This window comes from Lottia gigantea, assembly GCF_000327385.1.
Source record: "Lottia gigantea unplaced genomic scaffold LOTGIsca_411, whole genome shotgun sequence".
Classification (NCBI taxonomy): Eukaryota; Metazoa; Mollusca; class Gastropoda; family Lottiidae; genus Lottia; species Lottia gigantea.
Genome location: NW_008709425.1, coordinates 11,309 through 34,746, shown reverse-complemented (window position 1 = coordinate 34,746; position 23,438 = coordinate 11,309). Strand labels below are relative to the sequence as shown.

The 23,438-nt window shown below is 35.8% G+C and overlaps 2 protein-coding genes across 2 annotated transcripts; both read left to right on the top strand.

Annotated features, from left to right (window-relative positions):
* Positions 1–5,576: 5,576 nt before the first annotated feature.
* On the top strand, positions 5,577–5,804 carry LOTGIDRAFT_58772 (hypothetical protein; the record flags this gene model as incomplete). The annotated part of the gene is made up of 1 exon (XM_009060311.1): positions 5,577–5,804. A coding segment is annotated over one exon (228 nt), but the record flags the coding sequence as incomplete, so codon positions are not given.
* Positions 5,805–5,912: 108 nt separating this feature from the next.
* On the top strand, positions 5,913–6,191 carry LOTGIDRAFT_145730 (hypothetical protein; the record flags this gene model as incomplete). The annotated part of the gene is made up of 1 exon (XM_009060310.1): positions 5,913–6,191. A coding segment is annotated over one exon (279 nt), but the record flags the coding sequence as incomplete, so codon positions are not given.
* Positions 6,192–23,438: the final 17,247 nt, after the last annotated feature.

The following is a 23,438-nucleotide window of genomic DNA, read 5'->3' as shown; positions in this document are numbered from 1 at the left end:
GCTAAAAATAGGGTGGAGTTATTATACATGTAGTTAGTACTTGGTTTTGACTCTGGTGTAAACCGACCCAACCCTCGACTTAAATTCTGTTTATTTATAACTAAATTTCAACAGTAATTCGAGATGGTTTAATTGTGTGAAGCAACGTGATGAAATTTGAAGATATAACAATAAGCTTTATCGATTTATATGCTAATTATATCAAATTGATTTTTAAAGAAATCCTTTCGTGTAAAGTTGAGATCCGGTTGACATCAGACTATAGCAGACTCTTATCTGAGACACCGGATCATCAAGTGGTGGCAACTGGTGCCATCTGGCAGAATGTGTCAGCAAGCGGATCATCAACGACTGCTAGCAGCATAGCAACTGATAGGATCTGGTTGGATCTGATAGCAACTGATGGTCTATAGCAGGATCTGATAGCAACTGAATCATCAACGACTGCTAGCAACTTAGCAACTGATAGGATCTGGTTGGATCTGATAGCAACTGATGGTCTATTGCAGGATCTGATAGCAACTGGTGACATCTGGCAGAATCTTTTAGTAACTGAATCATCAAGTTCTATCCTACATGCTTCATTTCCATTCCACCCAGAAATTGGCACCGGACTAAACTTGATTAGCTGTCTCTTTAACATAGTAACATGATATAGACAATATGAATACCATGTGTATTTTTTGATTAATTCGCTATATTTGGTGCAAAACGTGACCGGACACAAAACGGTTTGAGTTCGTCCGAGTTTGGTTCAATGATATATTTACGATTAATTAAGGGAACATAATATAACATGAAATGTTCAATATTTACGCAATGATCATTAATTGTCTATAAAAAGCATATAAACGTTACATTTCACAGTTCAAAGGATGTAAGTAGGGGCATGCGCCGATATACTTAAATTGGCATAATATGGCAAAACTACCATAGGGACTGGTTTTACCAAGTCCAACTACCATTGTATCTAGTTCTACAGTTCTCTGTAACCCTGACTATCCATGTTTTAGATGGTTAGGACCGGTTTTCTGAAAACCGATTAAAAAAGAGATTAACTGTCCATGGAATTACAGACATTCTGGTTTGTCTTTAACAAATAAGTCAGGAATCCAAGATTAGTTCCAGTAAGGTTGAAATCACCAGTTTGGAACTATTTTGTGATTTCGTGGGATTAGGTTCTATTATGTAGAAATGAACTGCTTTCCTGTTCCCGATCTTATTGTCTAATGAAACGGTCCCCGCCCTAATTAGTGTACGAATGTGGTCGTATTTACCCTAGCAACGGAAGCTTCGTGAGGCATATCCAAACACACCATGTTATTATCCTTTTTAAATACTGCTATCTCTTAATCGTCGATCAATCCGAGTTCATTCCATTACATTTGCAATAGTCCGATTTTCTTTCAATGAACACATAAGTACTTTCGATAACTTACATTCTTTATGGCGAACACATATCACTTTCGATGAACCTACATTAGTTTCGTTGAACCTTATTTCCTTCTGATGCACTCTCATTCCTTGCGATGAACCTCATTCCTTGTGATGAACTCTCATCCGTTTTGTTGAAATCAAATCCCTTCTGATGAACTCACATCCCTTCAGACCAACGCGTCACTCTCGATGAACCTGAGTCACTTTCGATGAACCTTAGTTACTTTCGATGAACCTGAGTTACTTTCGATGAACCTGACTAACATTCGATGAACCGGAGTCACTATCGATGAACCTGGGTCACTTTCAATGAACCTTAGTGAGTTACTTTCGATGAACCTGAGTCACTTTCGTTGAACCTGACTAACTTTCGATGAACCTGAGTCACTTTCGATGAACCTGGATCACTTTCAATGAACCTTAGTCACTTTCGATGAACCTGGGTCACTTTCAATGAACCTTATTCACTTTCGATGAACCTGAGTCACTTTCAATGAACCTGTATGACTTTCGACATATTAACCATGCCCAGCTGTGTTGACTAGATTAATTTCTCACGCCTGTCGAAATTAGAGGCTAGGAAAGGGTTTCAGACTATATGATGTCAGCAACTATTTTCTTCCTTCCAGATTTGTTTTCTTTCAGTCTAGTAAAATCGATTTTATGAAGTCTTTGAAAATATTGTCAATGTCAGGGTGTTTTTCTTTGGAAGGAATCGACGTGGAACATGCCTATACACAACGCACGCGAATACGATATGAAAAGCATGGAATTTTGTATTTGATTATAGGACATCGTAATTTCATTTTGAAAAGAGGTACAGCCAGTTAGAATTGAGCTCTATCAATTGATCAATAGAAAATTTAGACAGCATTGTCCCTTTAAAATGTCGCAATCGTCACAAACTTATGAATATTTGACCTTAATGAAGACAAATAGGCTTTATTGACCCACATTGTCAAGGGGTATTGAAAGATAATTTATATTGAGTCTTCATATCCTTTAAGTCAACAAAGTACCACTCGCTGGAGTGTTTGCTCGGGACTCGGGAGTTAAGTTTTAAGTCTACAAGTAGGTATGAATATAACTGATAAGGGTTAAAGTTTCTGTGATAAATAGCTTTGACCCTCCCACCCCGGGGGTGGGGATGTTAAGGTGTGGGGTGGGGAGAGGGACTAATCCGTGGCATATCTGTTCACAATGTCTCCCTTTAGCTGAGAGCATGTAAGAAATGGTAGCACGACCCCCTTATACTACTACGACCCCCTTTCATAAGTAATCTATGGGAAGTAACTCTACCAATAACTTATGCGGTCAGTCGAGCAAGGAATACGTTGCACACCTTTTTAGTGAGTAATCTCCCTTTAACTGAGAACAATAGCACGATAGTAAGTAATCTATGGCACAAATATCTCTCTCGGTTGTCCGCGGAGGGAATACGTTCCATGCCCCTCACATGTTGTAGGCCTACTGGTATACTCTCCCGTTACAATGATTTTGATAATGGTGATTAACTTTCCAAAACTCCGGACCACTGATAATATTACAAGTAATAATGTCTTTAATGCTTCATTAAGTGTGTATTTGATGTGGGGATTACATAGTAATAGAAACTAGCGATTCCAATATAAAATGACATAATAGATCTATTATGAAGTAATTTCTATAACTGCTTTGAACAGTTATTGAAGTAATTGGGTCTGCGTGAGTTGATCAAAGGAAGGTTTCCAGGTATTTTAAGCTGATGATATGATATGTTACAAGGATTATCGTTTTAAATCAAAATAAATGATGTGTTCGTTAACCCACTCGCAGAATGAAATCAGCGTTTGAAGTATTTAAGTCTATATACCAGTTGTTGTTTTGATGAACCAGCATCTCTTTCGATGAACCTATACATAGCTTATGGTGAACTCTCATTCCCCTTGTTGAACACGCATCGCTTGCGATAAAATCATATCTTTGAATGAACCTCGATAACTTTCGATGAACCTCGATAACTTTCGATGAACCTCGATAACTTTCCATGAACCTCCATAACTTTCGATGAACCTGCATCAGTTTCAATGAACCCACATCCCTGAAGATGGACGTTCATTTCTTTGATGAACCCACACCCCTGACGACAAACAACTCGTATCCCTAAACACATCTATTTCAATGAACCCGCATCTCTCAAGATGAACCATATTCAGATATGAACCAAAACCGTAGTAATTTCTTGTTTTTAGGCGGAATGTTACCTTCAAATCAAATAATATCACATATCAATTCATATAAATTGTTATATCTGACATAATCCGCCATTGTTACAAATCTTTATACACTTTGGGGCCTTATTGTCGACACAAACATTTTGGTATAGAGCATTAATTAATTCTTCATTGATACGTGATCACCAATCGAACTCAGCGATCGATTTGTCCTAATTTGTAGATAGATAAGACTATTATGGCGACTTAAATTGAAACTGGCGACAGACTTCTTGGTCGAGATTTTGAATACTAATTTTCCTAACAGAGAAAATATATAGCAATGGGAGAATAAAATAGTCCCTTTTCCTTGCAAGAACCACAGCAAGCAGACTTGTGGTTTAGGTTTGGCGTCCCGATCAGAAATTTTTCTTTGAATATAATATAGTTGAACAGTTCTCTATACTAAAAGTAGAATCTTCACACTTAGCTATCATTGGTTGAAAATCACTTTCTATACCAGTTGCAATTAAATCCGAATAATATATATTGATTGGGGATAATTGGTTCAGTCAGTCGGCACGATTTGAACCTTAATGCAATGGTTGGTTGTTGGACTGATAGACTGTTGGGGTGATAGATAGAAAGAAGGTTGGAAACCCCTGCTAAATATTCGTAAAATAACACACACTGCCCCTTTAAAGATTTATAATTAGGATAAATACGTGATAATGCATGCCGAGTAAAAATAGAGAATATAGCGTAACGTCTCTTAAGTACAATTTTCTCTGGACATTCGATATCTTCCTCCAACCTTACCACAACTTACAAATAGCTTGGTCTAATTGGACAGATGTCGTGTAGCTGTAGTCATAACAGCATATAAGTCTTATTCTATAAGTATCAACGTTCACAAATAGATGAATAATTAACACCCAGTTCACGCTCCCTCAATGTTTATTATATAATATATTATTGATATGGCTTGCTTCCAGATCACTATCAGACCTCGGGGCATAGAGACCTTTATGTTCTACCACATTTTTCAAAAAGGCTCTTAGGGAGAACCCTCTCGGACGATCCATAGCCCAGGAAGATTGCGCCTTTCCACAGAGATGTCGCATTCAAATTCAATGTCAACAGTTTGTCTCCCCTTCATTTTTTCCCCTCTATTGCTCAATCCCGGGAGGCTGGCACCGATAGACTCAACATATATTGGGTTGGAGCCCCATCAAGGTCCTCATTCCCTGCCCAATGGAAGAGGCTATATTAAAACTGTACTAAATGAGCCCGTCCCCCACCAGCAATGTCCCAAATCTTAACCGTGCCATCGTGGTTAAGGGATTTAGCTGATCAGGGAGAGCGTTAATCCATTGGACAAATAACAACCGTGTATGATAGTCAGATCAGCTTAAAGGTTGTTCTGTATTCCATTTTCAGTCCGTAATTGATCTGTTTTCCCTCGATAGGGAGCAACCATTGTTTATTCATTAAGCCGGCTCTCCAATTAATGTTCGATGACTCAAAACAGCGATTTAACACGAATCAATGAAAGGAAACGGACTTCAGATAGAATTATTAATTCATGAATGAAAAGTTTATCTGAGAAAATCAAACGGAAACATCCATGGTCGCTTTTAATTGCCGACCATTGTAATGAGCGATCAATGTATGCGGCCATAGTTACGAGGTCAAAGGTCACTAGATTGTAAACAAATCGGATTAGATCGAATTGAACTATTTCTATTTAGAAATTCAATGCAACAGAGAAATTCAATCGCGTGTGACCGTTTGGAAACTAGAAAGCCAACCGAGAAGTCGAAAAGGAGAGGCGACGAGAAAGAGGTAGTCCTCTACCGTCGGAGAATAAAAATGGCAGACACTCGGCCCACGAACGTGCAACCGATAGAGAACCGAGATTTAGAACATGCCACTCATTTGAGATTTTACCGAAATGGAGATGTTAATTTCAGTGGTAGATCCGTCACCTGGAATAAGAAACGTATACGAACATTCGATTCCTTTTTGGATGAACTCACAAATACTCTCAAATTAAGGAATGGTGCCGTGTTTCGAGTGTACACCCCCCATCATGGACACCGAGTGACCAATTTTGATAAGTTGGAAGAGGGCGGATTATATGTGGCTGCTGGGCAAGAAGCTTTCAAACCATTGGGGTAAGTTTTAGGGGTTGTCACATAGACAAGGAACAGCTAGGCCTTTCTTTATGTCAATAAGTGAATAAAAACGATATGTGAAGCTCAAAGCTCTGACCATATAAGCTCTGACCATATGAGAAGCTCTGACCATACGAGAATCTCGGACCATACCATAATCTCTCACCATACAAGGATCTCCGACAATACAAGAAGCACTGGCCATATTAGGAGCTCTGACCATACGAGGAGCTCTGACCATACAAGAATCTCTGACCTCATGAGGAGCTCTGATCATACGAGAATCTCTGACCTTATGAGAAGCTTCGACTTACAGAGAATTTCTGACCATATCAGGAGCTCTGACCTTACTATGAGCTCTGACTTTATGAGAAGCTGTCCATAGGAGGAGCTCTGACCTAGCAACAATCTCTGACCTTACAAGAATCTCTGACCAAACGAGAATCTCTGACCATACAAAGAGCTCTGATCTCACTGGGAGCTCTGAACTTTATGAGAATCTCTGACCTAGCGAGGAGCTCTGACCATACGAGGAGCTCTGATCTCACTGGGAGCTCTGACCTTAAGAGAATCTCTGATCCTATGAGAATCTCTGACCTTAAAAGAATCTCTGATCAATATGAGAAGCTCTGACCATAAGAGAAGCTCTGACCTTACTAGAAGCTCTGACCCCATACGAGAGGCTCTGACATTGAAGAAGAGTAAGATAATGCTGCTGTCCTAGCAGAAATTTGTGTTTCCAGCCTTCTTAAGACAAATTAGATCCAGAAAAGTACGATGTATAACTCCATTTTTGATTTCATGTGGAAGTTTTGTGGTTATGATCACCATAAGTTTATGATCTTTCCATAGTTTTCATACCTAATAAACTTCTCAAGTAGATGTCATTTCAAATTGAACGCAATAATTTTTATGTTTATTTTGTAATAAAAGACAGTCATAGATCTGTTGACATTTCTAATTTTATACCATTGGGGAAGTTTTACAAGACCCTTCACAAGATCATTCAGCGATATGGGTCTCAAATTTCAGCCATTGGGTCGCTAGAGTACCCACCTTTGTTATTGGGTAAACATTAAAACATTGTTTAATGTTACAATTATTTACAAACATTGCTATTTGAAACTAGAACGAGTTGACTTGCGTTAAGACATCTTTGAGTCTTGAATAAAGAATTTTAGATAGGGCAAATATGTGGACTCTCTGAATAGATATAATTTATTCAGTCATTTCAGTTGATTTTTGGTCAATTAGTCCCCCATATCCATTTTTATTTGCTGTCCCAACTGTAGTGTATTGAGGGGATGGACCATTGACTCATGGACCCCCTTGGCCTGTGGAAGTTCCAATTATACCATAGTAGAAGCTGTATTATGATTCATATGAGTTTTTGAGAAACATACTTTGAGTTACTGGTACCGGTCTACCATTAATAATTGTTCCAGTCACTTTTGAAAGTATCACCCAGTTTCCCATCCATTTCGAGAACAAAAGAACTATCGTGCCAGAGTCAGCTATAGATATACCAGCCACAGTAACTGATTGAAGTCAGCCAGGGATTTGTCTATTATTAACTTTGCTAATGGTTACATCACCTGAACCTCAACGGTTACATTTTCTTTATGTGTAGATCAATATCAGTCTGTTTCAATTTAATTTCTATTTCAATAATGAGTTGATTGATTGGTATTTAAAGTGGCTGATCCACTTTTTTAAAAGGTTATTCACCCCTTCTTTTCATTATGAAACACTCATTTATGATTGATATACTTTCTCATGTGAAAAGTTCATTAGCTGCTACCAATATGTTCTTTTGGTTTTTGGCTTTTGTTTTGCGGTTTGGATTGTTAGTACTTGGTTTATTTAATCTGATTAGAACGAGTCTCTTAAAGAACAAGTTTAATGTTGATATTTTAGATTTGAACGCTAGCTTAATTAGGTTACAAATAAATTACAAAATGATGGACTTAAAAATTGTAAGAGATCACATAAAAAAACCTAGTAACAAAATGAAATATATGCATTCATTTGATCTTTGCCCGAAAACTTCAGAAATTCTGAAAAGAAAGTATGTAAGCTTATCCAGAAGGCGGACATTGAAATTGTATGGATTACACATAAAAAAAAGCAGGTTACAAAATCATACATGCATTCATTTGATCTTTGAAAGTTAACTTTGAATAAGGAAACGTGTTTCCAAAATGGCTGACATAAAACCGATATTGTTTATTAAAAAAGGATTACATGAAAAAAAAAACGTGTTAATCTAGCGGTCGAAGGGGATTAGTGGGGATTAAGGATATAAAAGTAATATACTATTTTTACTAGTATATTAATTTCGTATTGAAAATCAATGATGTGAAACATGTTCAGGTAGTGTCAATCGAAATTAAACTAGCCTTTAACATCATGCCATTCTAGGCTTTAGCCTCTTTCATCATGCTTTTCTCCTCTTCAACATGCATGTAGTCTTTAACATCATGCCATTCTTGACTGTAGCCTCTTTCATCATGCTTTTCTTCTCTTCAACAGGCATGTAGTCTTCGACATTATACCATGCTTGTCTTCAACATGCATATATAGTATAATGAATCACAGTATTCTGAATGAAAAATATGGCAAATCGATGCTATAATTGTCCCCTATACACATAAAAAGTTAATAAACCTCTTTATTTTTATCATAATGACTCAGTGGCGGAGCCACAGGGGGGGCAGAGGGGGTAGCCGCTAGATTAGAAATTCAGGCAATCTCAGATATTCTGCACCCCTTGGACGTAAACCTGGCTCCACCACTGTTATGACAAGGTGCTTGCCTTTTTCCTCTCCAGCTCTTTCAAGCTTCATCAATCAGGCATATAACAAGTTTTCCAAAGGATCAACCAAATGGGAACAATAAATGGAATGTTACTTTATACATTATAGATTGTTGCTATGGATTTTTTTTTATTTTCATTGATATTTGTTGATGCTGATGACAATACATTGTCGTTTTGTCGTTAAGGTGGGAAACAATTGCAACTAAGTTGACATGCTCTTTCAAACAAGTTTCAGTTTGTTTTTACAATTGGATTAAATGTCTAGGAATTCAAATGAAATGGCAATTTTTATTAGCTTTTGTGATAAGTCTGGTGTTTAGAGCTAATTGTCGGATAATTTGAAAGCTAATTGTTGGATAATTTGAAAGCTAATTGTTGGACAATTTGAAAGCTAATTGTTGGATAATTTGAAAGCTAATTGTTGGATAATTTGAAAGCTAATTGTTGGATAATATGAAAGCTAATTGTCGGATAATATGAAAGCTAATTGTTGGATAATTTCAAAGCTAAGTTTTGGATAATTGTTAAAGCTAAGTTTTGGATAATTTGAAAGCTAAGGTTTGGATAATTTGAAAGCTAATTGTAGGATAATTTGAAAGCTAATTGTTGGATAATTTGAAAGCTAATTGTAGGATAATTTGAAAGCTAATTGTTGGATAATATGAAAGCTAATTGTCGGATTATTTGAAAGCTAATTGTTGGATAATTTGAAAGCTAATTTTTTGGATAATTTGAAAGCTAATTTTTGGATAATTTCAAAGCTAAGTTTTGGATAATTGTTAAAGCTAAGTTTTGGATAATTTGAAAGCTAAGGTTTGGATAATTGTTAAAGCTAAGTTTTGGATAATTTGAAAGCTAAGGTTTGGATAATTGTTAAAGCAAAATTTTGGATAATTTTGAAAGCTAAGTTCTGGAATTGGTAGTTGTTATTTATTAATATTTATTAAAGCCAATCGCTGGAAATTTGTAAAAAGGTTATTCTTTGGGATATTCAGGTACATTAATGGCTGAGAAAGCTGTAAAAATTCAGTATAGTATTGGACAAATAAGTTGTCCATACACAACTTAATTGTAATCTTAAATATCATTATTTTGGAGGACAGCGCTGTCCTTAAAAGAATTCCAGATGTTCCTAACAAGCAGAGACAATCAAATTCTACCTAAAGATGCTCCCTTCACAGATATAGTGGACATAGATTTAGACAGGTAAAGATATCAGTAATCTGTTACAATTAGTTAGTTTCGTTATTTTTTCTGCTCTCCATCGTAATCTAAACAGATTTATACCAAGGTCGCGTACTGCTGATGTTGATTTCAACCAATAACAGCACGTCATGAGTCTATATATCGACTATGAATTGTGTGATTTAAGCACATTTGAAGTTCCTTTTGGACACAAAATTACTATTCGTTGGCATGTATCTTCAAAATATTCCGTAGTTAAATTGTAGGCCTAATCTATTTTTAATCTTAATGTGTCCCAAAAGAATAGGCCTACTCCCTTACGTCAATTAATTGTTAGGCAGACTCTGTTTTTGACAACAACAAAACAATGTACTCTCGTTCCACCTGACCTGGCAAAATCAATCATTGATTATTGATGAAGGAATGAATTGAATGCATTAAAAACCAATAAATTTAATTAAAGGTGTAATAATTGATTGAATGAATGAATGAATGAATTTAATTAAAGGTGTAATAATTGGATGAATGAATGAATGAATGAATGAATGAATGAATGAGAAAATCAAATGAATGAAGATTGTGTTGAAACTTCTAGTCGCACTTTAAATACTAACTCAAAGCCAGATTCTCATTCTGAAAAGTAATCAGGGTAGCTTAATTAAGTTCCATCAGCTTTCATGAAATCTGACTTCATCGTATAATGATGAATCTTGGCTTAATGACCTCTTATAACGGATTGTATTAAATATTTAATGTTATTCCACTTAGACCAGGCCGTTTTCTATAATTAATGGGGTTTGGCCATAAAGACCTGCGAATCTCCTGAGGGAGAATTAGACTGATTTAATTCAATCTGATAAAAACCTTATCATTCTGAATATTAAGTTTCATTTTTTCCATGGGCTACTTCACTCATTCTAGATCTGACCACAGTTTTCTAGATTTTCTGGTCCTTATATTATTATTCCTCCAAATATATAAAGATTGTTTGACACTGATATTATGTAACTAACTAATCTCAAACTTATTTGATTGTAGAAGAATATATTGTTGGATACAATTTTGTAAAGTACTACATGTACTACTATCTTTTCAGAGTATAGATTTGGAGGTGAAACATCTGTAAAAATGCACAGGGAAACAAATGAACTAAAACATCTAGATTTGCATTTTACTCATTAAGTTTTAATTTAATTGAAGACAAACACTATGTAGATTTGTCATGTTAAAAAGTGATATGGTTGGAGGAAATTAAACTCTATCAATTAGACTTGGGGAATTAATGAATGTATTTCTCTACTTTCAGATATACAGAGATCGATCCCAACCCACGAAAACGAAATAACAAAAGAAATACGGATTATTATGTAAGTATGAATTGAATAAATAATAAGCTTTTGAGCTCAGAATTCAATTTTTTCTGTCATTTTAGAAGTATTAAAAATAAAAAATTGTATCTTAGTACTGTCTTGAGAGGGGGATTTTCTTCCCTACCACAGTGAGCTCGATATGAACTTTTTCTGATTCTGAATGACAACTGTAACTGGCAAATATTTGGTTGGTTGGTTGGATACAGCATCAGATCAGCATGTTGATTAAATAGAGAATGGCCACCCGTGTCCCTTATTAATTTCCTCATGCTATAATTAAATTTCTTTCTTATCAGGAAATCTTAAATAATGACAATATGGTAATTTCAATCATTATTTGGCTTGAATATTATTGTAAAGGTCTTTTCACAAAATGCAGAGATTTTTTTTATTTTGTGTGTGTGGAATTTTATGATATTTTTAGTTTGTTAGCGGATACAATGAATTTTGTCACAAATATATTTTATTTTTAATTTTAAGAATTTAAAATGTTAAACAACATCACTATGTGTTTCATTTTCTTTACGATCCAGACAAAACGAGTCTTAATTTAGACAAAACAATTCATGATTTAGACAAAACAATTCAAGATTTAGACAAAACAATTCATGATTTAGACAAAACAATTCACGATCTAGACAAAACAATTCACGATCTAGACAAAACAATTCATGATTTAGACAAAACAATTCAAGATTTAGACAAAACAATTCATGATTTAGACAAAACAATTCAAGATTGAGACAAAACAAGTCTTGATTTAGACAAAACAATTCAAGATTTAGACAAAACAAGTCTTGATTTAGACAAAACAACTCATGATTTAGACAAAACAAGTCCTGATCTAGACAAAACAACTCATAACTCATAATTTAGACAAACCAATTCATGATTTAGACAAAACAAGTTAGACAAAACTAGTTCTGATTTAGACAAAACAAGTTCTGATTTAGACAAAACAATTTGCTCATTTTTTATTTTAATTTTAGTTATAAATTCATATATAAATGTACCACTGTTTGCAGTGAACAATTTTCACAAATTTTAATTTAATTTTTTTTTTATTTAGTTTTATATTTGTTCACTTAATGGATATCTTTTGTAAAATGTGTACAGGGCACCCATTTATGACCAAAGTATATACTTTTATATACCAATATTATCAAATGAGATTTAGTATAAATTTCCCAAAAATTGGAAGTGTACTAACAGCTAATGAACTTTTCACTTGAGAAAGAAGAGTAAGCATACCCTGCCTGGCACAAAACTACCACATGAGGAAGTATATCAATCATAAGTGAATAAGTATATCATAATGAAAAGTGGTATAAGGTGTCTAGAAGACTAGAAGAGTAAGCATACCCTGCCTGGTGCCACTTCCATCAATTGTTGCTCAACATGCAAACCTTTTAAAAAATTCATGATATTTAAATATAATCACAAGCCTTTGATAAAACTCATCAAACTTTCATTGTATAAATTAAATCTTTTTTTTGTTTGTTTCTAATTTTATCAGGAAACGATAGACTCAAGGTTTGAATTTTTCATGAAATTTTCATCACTTGCATGCAGAATGAACATCACGTTGTTTTTATGGCAGTCTTTTATAGATTAATCCCTTGATTGCTCTTCTTAAACAGTTTCATACCTTGTTATACCAGAATTAAGCCACGAAGAGACGTATACTGTGCTGGATTATAGATACAGTAGAAAATAGCAGAAGTGAACACATGAGGTACTGGGTTCTGACACAGTGTGGACACAATTCGCCTCTTCTATTTTCTACTGTATCGATAATACAACACCAGACAGCTCACCCACCTTAGCACATATTATGTGTTTGTTTACAATCCCTTTTTGGCCCTTAGGCAAATCTATTATATATACTGGTAATACACATACTGGATATACTCTTTGGTTCTACAAGCTGTGCGTGTTATAGATCCCTTTTTGGCTGTTAATCTAAAGAAAGGTATTTCAGCTGACACAGTTTCCCTCATTGCACACCACATTGCATGTTGTTTGTCCTGGTATTCCAGACAATGTATATCCAAAACCATTCAAAGCATGTGATCACTTCAAAGTTCATAACAAAAATAATTCAAAGCACTAAATATGGATAAGGTTTACAAGGTTTGTCTGCTAAAGAGAAACACGGTAGAAATTTGTCGTAGTTTCAGATGTTAAAGAGACAAAATGAGACTGCCAGTGAAAGGATTAAAGGGCCATGTCCCTTTAATTTATATAGATATTTGTAGGCATTGTTCAATTACCTACTGGTCCATGAGAACACAAGAAGTTTATTTTAAGTCAATTAATGGCTTTGTACTAACAAGTATATCTCTCTATATATAGATTTATGTTGTTTTAATGGACATGTTCGTCTTGCATGAATAATTTCTATTGTTTTAAAGGACAAGTTTGTCTTACATAAATAATTTTCTACAAGTAGGTATAAGACATCATGCTGCTGCTCATGTAGGTCGAAAGAGTACTCTTGATTTTCATAATGATGTAGAAAAGGCTGACCTTAAAAAAATGTATTGTACTGAATGATATAACTTAAAGGGATTGTAAAGGGGTTATTTAAACTGAGAACCAAGAAACGAATTCATCTTAAAGGGATTGTAAAGGGGTTATTTAAACTGAGAACCAAGAAATGAATTCATCTTAAAGGGATTGTAAAGGGTTATTTAAACTGAGAACCAAGAAACGAATTCATCTTAAAGGGATTGTAAAGGGTTATTTAAACTGAGAACCAAGAAATGAATTCATCTTAAAGGGATTGTAAAGGGTTATTTAAACTGAGAACCAAGAAATGAATTCATCTTAAAGAGGTTTTATGAAATTTGAATGTGTATCAAGGACACTGATATCATCAATTAGCACTATAACATTTCCAGTCAGACGTCTGTGGCTCTTGCAATTCCACTAAAATTAATACCATCACTATCGCAAAAGCTACTATTACTGCCTACAATAGTCATTGCATAAAATACAGAGTTTTACAGGAATTGCAAGAACTACAGACATCTGATTGAAAATTGGAATGATGGAAATTGATGCTATCAGTATCCCTGGCACACATAAAAAATATATAAAACCCCTTTACAATCCCTTTAAGATGAATTTTTGTCTCGGTTTTCAGTAAATAATGTATGAATATCTTAGTTTCATCCTAGTAATAAGATCTATTGTTCCTAGTGATTGTTTACAGGTTGCTTAGCGATGTAGACCAACTGGATTTGTGCTGTATATATATATATTAGGAGATGATTCATGAATATTTCTTAAGGCTGATTTTTAAAGATTATTTCAATTAGAAAAGGAAGGGTTGTAACACAGTTGGTTTGGGTGTTAAAATTTGAATTCATTTGCTTGGATGTGCAGAATAAAAAAATGGCCATTCGACCCAGCTGTAAATGGGAACGGTTTAATCCGGGAAAGATCAATGCCAAGTGGTTTTTGTCGAGAACCAGCTGACGGAAAGGATCCCTGTGGACCTAATTTGTTATCCTTGTAAAATATAGTTGTTAATTCATTCTAAAAACTTCACATACAAAAAAAGACGAAGTAGATGAAAGCCCTGAGAACCCTAAATACAATTTAATTTGTGTTATTCTTGATACCATCACTGTCCTTGATGTTTTTTCTCATTGCTCACTGCATGCCTTGTCAATAAAGACTGAGGTAGAGGGCACTAGGATGTATAATCCTATAATTTTAATTGGCTAGATTTTACTTTACATCATTCAGATATTGCTTTGTACTTGTTATAGTGATACATCTCAATTACTGATGGTTAAAATGGTATAAATATTTGCTTCACAAGCTGATAGAACCATCTTCACAATGTCAAGCTATTATGAACTTTGTCTTATACCTTGACTGCAATAGCTACAGAATACAGCAATTTGATTGGATTGTAAGCCAGTATATAGCCAATCAGAGCGCTCGACAGAAGGTGTCTGTAAACAATGAGCCATAGTCTTACTGTCAAGGTCTCTGATTGGCTGTATTCACTAGTGTACAATCCAATCAAATCGCTGCATTATGTGATACAAGAATAGTGACTATTGTAGTCAAGGTATAAGTACGAAGTGTGTAATAGCTTGACACTGTGAAGATGACTTGGAAATAGATATTTGACCTTGTTATCTGTGAAAACAGAAGTACATTGTTATCTTATCAGTCATTTCACTCTGTGGATCTTTTAATTAGTTATTGGAATTCCTTAAAGGAGGTCTTTCTTGTAAATATTGATTTTTTGACATTTTCTTTGGATAATGAATCATAAAAAAACCAATTAATTTTAGTGGTATTGCAAGAATATCTCAATGAAAATAAGAATGGTGCGAATTGATGCTATCAGTGTCCCTGATACACATAAAACCTCTTCTAGTAAACCTCTTCACAATGCTTTTCATATTGAAAATATCAGAGAGTAAGCTAAGTTATTGATTGGGCTAGCAAATAGTAGTATAAAGACCATTATTAATATAACATTTCCATTATAACAGTCCATTAAACCATTAATTACTGATGTATAAGCTTATATAGTGAACTTTTTTAAAGTGGATGCTTCCATTATATTGAATTTTGAAGGATCTAGGGACATTTGGATGTAACTGAACTGGTTAAAGGGGTTGTTTTATATATTTAATAAGGATTTCAAAGGTCAAGGATCATTTGAGATGAAACTTTTTTGATATCATTTCAGGTGGAACCTGTTACTCATTCTAAACTCAGGCGGTCTGGTAAAATCAAGTACATCAAATCTGAAGGCAAGATCATCAAGTGAGTATCTTCATCATCATCATCATCATCATCATTTGTTGACTTGAACTCACAGTCGATGGTGCTACATTTTGATCTGTTTTGGCAAAAGAATTTATTTTACTGGGCAAAATTTTAATCACTTGAGTTTTTTGTGGTGCATCTTTGATTTTATTGGGAAAAATTGAAGGCCTCCTTGTTTAATTTTTTGGGGAGTTTTGTGTGTCTCGTTTCAATTAATTGGTCAAAGATTTGAGTTATATCAGATCATTTTGTCTTTCTTTTATCAGAGTATGGCCCAATGGAGACAGTGTAAATCCTCCCAGAGTAATTCTACTAACCAGCTGGATGCAGAAAGATATGGATGTTATTTATGATGCTATTGCTGAACGTGTTTCAGCTTTACTGGCAGGCTCAGTCACTAAGTAAGGGTAATCCATGCTTTATACCAACACTTTTGTGGACCAATGAAAATAACCATTTTGTGTCTCCAACTCAGTAATGATACCTTTAACTTTGAACTGCCAATTTACTTTGGATTAAGATGGGGTGTGCATTATATAGACAATTATACAGTAACCATTCTGGCCCAAAACTGGAAAGACTTGGGCAGATAAAGATCCGTCTTGATTAAGACCCCTGAGGTTATTATAGAAGGCTCTAGAGAACCAGGAAGCTTGCTTTGAAATACTTATATTTTTCTTCCTTCAGATTGTATTCATTAGATGGCACAAGGATCAAGTATACAGATCAAATACATCATGGTGGTCAATATGTAGCCTGTGCTCATCAAGATAAGCTAAGGCATGTTGATTATAAAGATCATGGTGCTAAAAGCATCATGACCACTCCCAGATTAGATACAAAGTAAGTGTCCATCATTTTCAAACTCCTCCTTTCAATGAAAAGTCCCTCCCCTTTTCTAACAAGGGTGGATTGTGTATCTTGGGCTCAAAAGCATCAGAATTACCTACTAGATTAGACCAAAAGAAAGTGTCAATCATTTTTGAATCCCTCCTTCCAATAAAGTGCCACACCTTTTTCCTTTTGTAGAGGCTAAAATCTAAATGCCTATCAATGAGAAAGTTCTATTAACAGATCAGATATGCTCCTCCCATTATGGAAGATCCACTCCTCTTTTGCAAATGATGTTTATAAATTTGCATATAAAAGAAAGAAGATTGACAGCTGTCATGTACAAGTGTTTGAATTTTTCTTGCAGATATTTACCACCTCTAAGTAGATCCACCAATAAAAGTACCAAGAGTAGTAAATTTTCTACACCTGATCACTCCAATCCTACGTCCTCTTACGCCTCAGAAAAAAGTTCGAAGTCGGGTTACACAACAAAGTGAGTATGAGCCAATGAAATTTAGATATTTTGGGAATGGATTATGATTCACAGCTAAATAGAAAAGCAAAATTCTAAGGGTTTTAATAACCAGCTTTCTGTTATTGTTCCCATGTCTGTCCGTCCGTTAATGCCCTCTTTGTAAAATGTTTTTCTCCGGGATATTTTGCCCATGGGAATCCAGGAAGAGAACCCAATGACTTTTGAATGTCTCCCGCACCGAAATACGTTTTAGGAGGATGGACATTTATTAAAGACATATTTGTTCAATAAACACCATATATTTTTAATACGAAAGATTTAATACAAGGAGGAAACTATTCAAGCGATAGTTATGAATCATTAGATCTTTTCACTGCATCTTCTCCTGAGGAAATTTGTTGTTTGAGACAAAATTGGCCACTTTGGGGATGAGAGAATTTTTTTGTTCGTGTTTTAAAATTAAAGACATTTTTAATGCGGTTATTTTATACTGTATTATTTTTAGTGATTCTTGTCTGTGGTTTGGGTAATTTATAATACAGTTTGAGGGGAGTTTGTTATAATACATTTTTAACAGTTTGGGGAGTCTGTTATAATACATTTTTAACAGTTTCGGGAGTCTGTTATAATACATTTTTAACAGTTTCGGGAGTCTGTTATAATACATTTTAACAGTTGTGTCTTTTCGGATATGACGCATTGAAAAAGCTGCGCATGCGCAGAAGTGAAATGCGTCATATCCGAAAAGACATATACCTGCCATCTGAAAAACCGGATCAAACTGGATGCGCTATATAAGAAAACACATATACTACTCCCATAACAGATTATCTTGAAATGTTACATTTTTTTCTGGTATTTTTTCAGATATAAAAGTCGTCAACAAACGAGGAAAGAAGATGATGGGGTGTTTCATGCTAAACCTGTGGCTCATAAACGAGGTTCACAGGATAAAGTCAAAAAAGTGGACTATGATAAAGGTGGGTTGAGGACTTGCCATTATGGGATAGATCGGCAAAGAAGTCATTGTTATTTGCAGGTGTATTACCAGCAGTTTATCCTCCAATTTTGCTTATGCCGATCCTTCTAATTGCTGGAAATCACCAAAACTTGCCAAGTGTGATAGCAAAACAGCTTGGAGGTTTCATTCAGAATTTGCATGTTAAATATTTTTGGTTAAATTCTGCTGTCTTCCAGGCCCATTTATTGTAAGTTACTAGGTCTGGATGTGAACATTTTGAAAATCTCGAGCCATGCATATTTAGCATGATAGCATGTGGAATATTCTGCCAATTTTTAATCACATAAAAGTATTTTTAGACATTTGGGATAGATATGTTCCCACGTTTTCTGGCATTGAAAATTTGTTTTGAGCATGTATTGTATTTTTATTAAGATGGCGCCACCTCACTGCAGCAGGATAAGGGTCCGAAAAAAAGGAGTTAGTACAACCCCTGTCTGCATGATGCATGTCTGGATTGTTCTCTTTAACGATAATTTGAATGCTCTGTCAGAAAGTCACTTTCTCAAGCAAATTCTTTGTTGTTCACTTGTGTATTTGGACTTTTTCTTACTTTCACTTTATCACAACACTTCCCATAAAATTTCTAGGGCTGTTTTGACTGGAATGAGTCAATGAAAGCCCTTTCCTATAAGCTCTTCAAATGTTGCCCACTTACTGATAGATAGTTTAAGGCTCCCATACTTGTCTGGAAGCAAATTCTTTGTTGCTCTCCAACATTGGTGAATGTTTCTCTCTAGGGCTGTATCTGGGCCCTTCAGATTAAAGGAAGCCCATTCTTCACTTGTTCTGTACCAGATAATCAATCACAAAATCTTTCTGTCGTAATGTTTTGATGGCCATTTATTTCACAATTTTATTTTTCAATATTAAAGAGCGCTTTACCAAAAAAGAAATCACTTGTGCGAATCTTTTTAGCTATTCACCATTTCAAAGGCAGAGATGTGTCCTATATGTTATCATCTCATAATTCCCAATTCTTAAACCATCTATCCTGATGAGGGATTGATAACCAATGCATGACATTTGAAGATCAGCTTCTGTCCATTCAAACTTTTAAATTATTATTAGGGTGAATTATGAAGGGACAAATTGTCCATCACTGTAACACTGAAGGTCTTTTGATTTTGGAATAAATTTGTATGTACATGGATTGTTATTTTAGATGAAGGTGGTGTATTCAAAGCTAAAGGTAAAAACCGATCAACGAGTGGAGCTCGGGAAATAGAGGACACTGCTGATACTCGAACAGAGTTACCCATAGACCAACGAGAGGCAGAAACCATTGAGGTAAGTCTTAATATGATCCAAGACTGGAAAAAATCACCCCATTATACAAATGAGCCCTCCCACTCAGCCATGTGCAGTATCTTATTGATTGAGTGTATGCATGTGTGGAAGAGTTCAATAGAAAGTTGAGGGGTGTCAATGAGATGACTACCCATAAATATAGGTCTAGCTGTTCAGAGTGAAAATCTGTTATCTGGTTGGTCTGTGAACAGTATCAGCAAAGTCTTTCCTTTGTAGTTTTGTCTGTTTCTCTATGTCATCTCTTCATTTCACTTTTTTATTCATTCCTTCTACCATCTCTCTATTCTTTATTTCTGTACTAACCAGGAGGAGCGAGAAGGGACAGTCAAGGTACCAAGTGGATTAGAATTGACTAAACCACCATCCATACAGTCTAGTCAGGTTTGATTTCAGATTCATAAGTCTTTCATTGGACAGTTGACATCTTCAGCTTCATCATCACTATCTTCCTCAATGGTTGTGGGTTTCTGTGGGGCAGGAGCTCACTTAGCCACTAGCTGAGTATCTTGTCTCAACTACACCTTCATCATCACCATCTTCCACAGTGGGTGGGTGATTCTGTGGGGCAGGGGCCAACTCAGTCACTGTAGCTGTGTATCTCGTCTCAGCTACATCTTCATCATCACCATCTTCCTCAATGGCTGGGAAGTTCTATTTAGGGCAGGGCATACTAACAGGTACTCTACCACCTTTGAAACCATTTAGTTCCTGGGATATCTTCTGTCTAGTGAAATAATACTATTATCAAGTAGCAAATGGTATTCTTGATTCCTTAAGTGTATCATTCTGTATTTTTGTCTTTTCTTTGAGTGTTCTGCATGGTTTTTCATTTAAACCTCATAAAAAGTTCTTTCTAGTTTTGATCTACGTTATTTCATTTGTTTGGTTACTTTGTGTTTGGTTACGTTCAACAAAGACCATGTTCTTATTTATAGGAGGAGGTACGATCTCTACCTACCCCTGACCTTTCAGGTCCTTACCCACACAACTCATTCCATGAGTACAAATACCCAGATGAGCGAGAGTATGATCTGGACTATCGTGCTAGTCAAATATCAGCCAATGAGCAAGAGAAGGGCAAGTCTGTCAATCAAAAATCAGCCAATCAGAGAGAGTATGACAAGCCTGTCAAACAAAAACAAACCAAGGATCAAGAGAAGGGCAAGCCTGCAAAGCAAAAAGCAACCAAAGGGCAAGAAAAGGGCAATCAAAATTCAACCAATGAGAAAGCAAAAGACAAGCTTGTCAATCAAAATTCAACCAATGAGAAAGTGGAGGACAAGCCTTTCAATCATAAATCAACCAATGAGAAAGCGAAGGACAAGACTGGTGCTCAAAAATCAGCCAATGATCAAGAGGAGGACAAGCCTGTCAATCAAAATCCAACCAATGATGAAGAACCTGAGCTAAGCAGACGTCCAAGTCTGAGATCAGCCAACACCTCTCTTAGTTCTAAGAAGTCAGTGACTTTTTCTCCAGATGTATCATCAAATGACAAACCTGGAAAGAAAGCATCTAAAACCAAACCCAGAAGGAGAGGACTTTGTAGAGGCAGAGAGACAAAGGACTCCGATTCAGAAGAAGAGATGATAAATGCTGATCAGTCTGAAAATGCAGTTGCATCCAGATGTATTGTCCAGAAAAGAGTTCTGTCTACAAAAGTACATCGCATAACAACAGCTGGCAAACGAAAGTCTTTGGCACCATTAAAAGCTTTGGCATCATCAAAAGCTTTGGCACCATTAAAAGCTTTGGCATCATCAAAATCTTTGGCATCATCAAAGTCTTTGACACCATCACAAGCTTCAAGTTCTAAACCTCCGTGGAGAGATGAAATTGATGAATGGGAGGATCTTGAATCTGTTAAACATTGTTCATCTGAGCAAGAATCCAGGCCCAAAACAGCCAATTCATTTGCCAAGGCAAACACACCCAAAGAATCCCACAAGAAAATTCTTATCAATTCTCAAGGAGTACCAAATTTGGATGCCAAAATCCAACCACTAGAAGTTGCTAATGCTGCATCTTTAGAGGATCATCCTTTGCAAAACAGCACAGCTGATGGTCTTTCAGATACAACTGGTAATTCCAAAAATAATCAAAGCCAATCTAAACCAACACCAAAACAAGTCCGACCAAATCATAGATCAGTTCCACCAAACCAAGAATCAGCCCAACCAAATCACAAATCAGCCCATCCAAACCAAGAATCAGCCCAACCAAACCAAGAGTTAAATGTAGCATCAGGAAGCAAACCAAACAATCAAAGTCTCCCTCAACTCCAAAACCAGAAGGAAATAAGAACCAAAAAACGAACACAATCAACAAGTTCTGTACCTATTGTCAGAACTCCCTTTCGAGCTGCTGTCGGCCGGGTTCAGCATAGATCACATACTCAGTCCATAGCTCTTCAGAATGGAGTATCAACCAGAAAACCATCCAGAAGAGTACATTGTGGTCCTGAAGCTTTGAAGAAGAGTCCTGCAGTGTCAAAAAGAGCAAAGAAATTTATTGCAACAACAGCCAAGTTTGATCAAAAACACCCCAGGAAGACAATACACACTTCCACACCTAAATTTGTCCAAATTAGAGCTCAAAATTATCTTGCTTGTACCATGTATAAAACACTACCGCCACAGAAATCTGCTACCAAAGATTCAAAGATGACAACCAATAAGGATGAGAGGAAAATTAAGCCACAAAAACTGGATTTACAGCGGAACTCAAAAGAATCTACCCCTCTTGCTCATGGCCACAAATCTGGTAAAGGATCTAGTGATCCTGACTCTTTGAGGGTAAAGGCTCAGATCCAAAAACCCCAGGCCAGCACGTCTTCAAAGAGCTCAAAGTCTGATGGTAGCAAAAGTAAGCACTCTCGCCCCGAACTGGAAGATGCTCTTGCTAAGTCTAAGATTGGGCAGACAAGGATAGATATGGATCCACTTGGAATAACCTCCTTTGAGCTTAAAAGTTTTGGCTCCTCAGAACAAGGGAGTAGTTCACATCAATCTGGCAGTGACAAAGGCATCACTGGAGCACGTGTAGGGACCTTCTCTGCATCCAAGACCACTGCTAGTTCTGGACACTCTGAGTTGAGCTGCTCTGAGATTGTCTCTGAGGCCAGCATCTCTGATGGATTTGTCTGGCTCGATATGGGGTCTGTCGAGCTGATAGACTATGAGCAAGAAGTCAGAGCCAAGATGCAGTCAGAGCTGGCTAAAGGACCAATAGTAGATAAATTTAAACCAGGAACTTCCAATTCTGGTCCACTAATGAGCCGTTTAAAATCTGTATTCTTCAGAGGAAAGAAGGTACCATACTATAGCTATTTTGTCTTTTTTCATCATCCCCTAAAATTGGAATGACAGTGATGAGATTTCAGCCATTAATTTTGTTAAGAAAGGGGAATTTCATTATCTCTTCAAGATTTTTTTTCAATTCTTTCATTTTCTGTAATTTAATTCTGTTAACTTCTGTTTCAAATTTCTAAAGCCATCTTTGTTCTTTTGTTTTGTAATTTGTTTTGGTGATACATATTCTCAAGGGAAGTGTCTTATTTTATTCATTCAATTTCTGTTTTATTTCTCTGTCTATCTTTTATTTTTCTGTTTTATCTTTGAAAGAAAACTGAGCATGTTGAAGAGTTGAATGAGAAAACCGAGGAAATTGAGACTGAGGTAAAAATGTGTTTGCTTTGAAGATGTAGATGTGTTCATTGTTTTGATTGGTGTCATAAATAATAAAACTTGATATCAAATACCACCCTTTAGGACCCTGGTTCCCAACCTGGGGTGTATCATCCACTAGTGGTGTAGGAC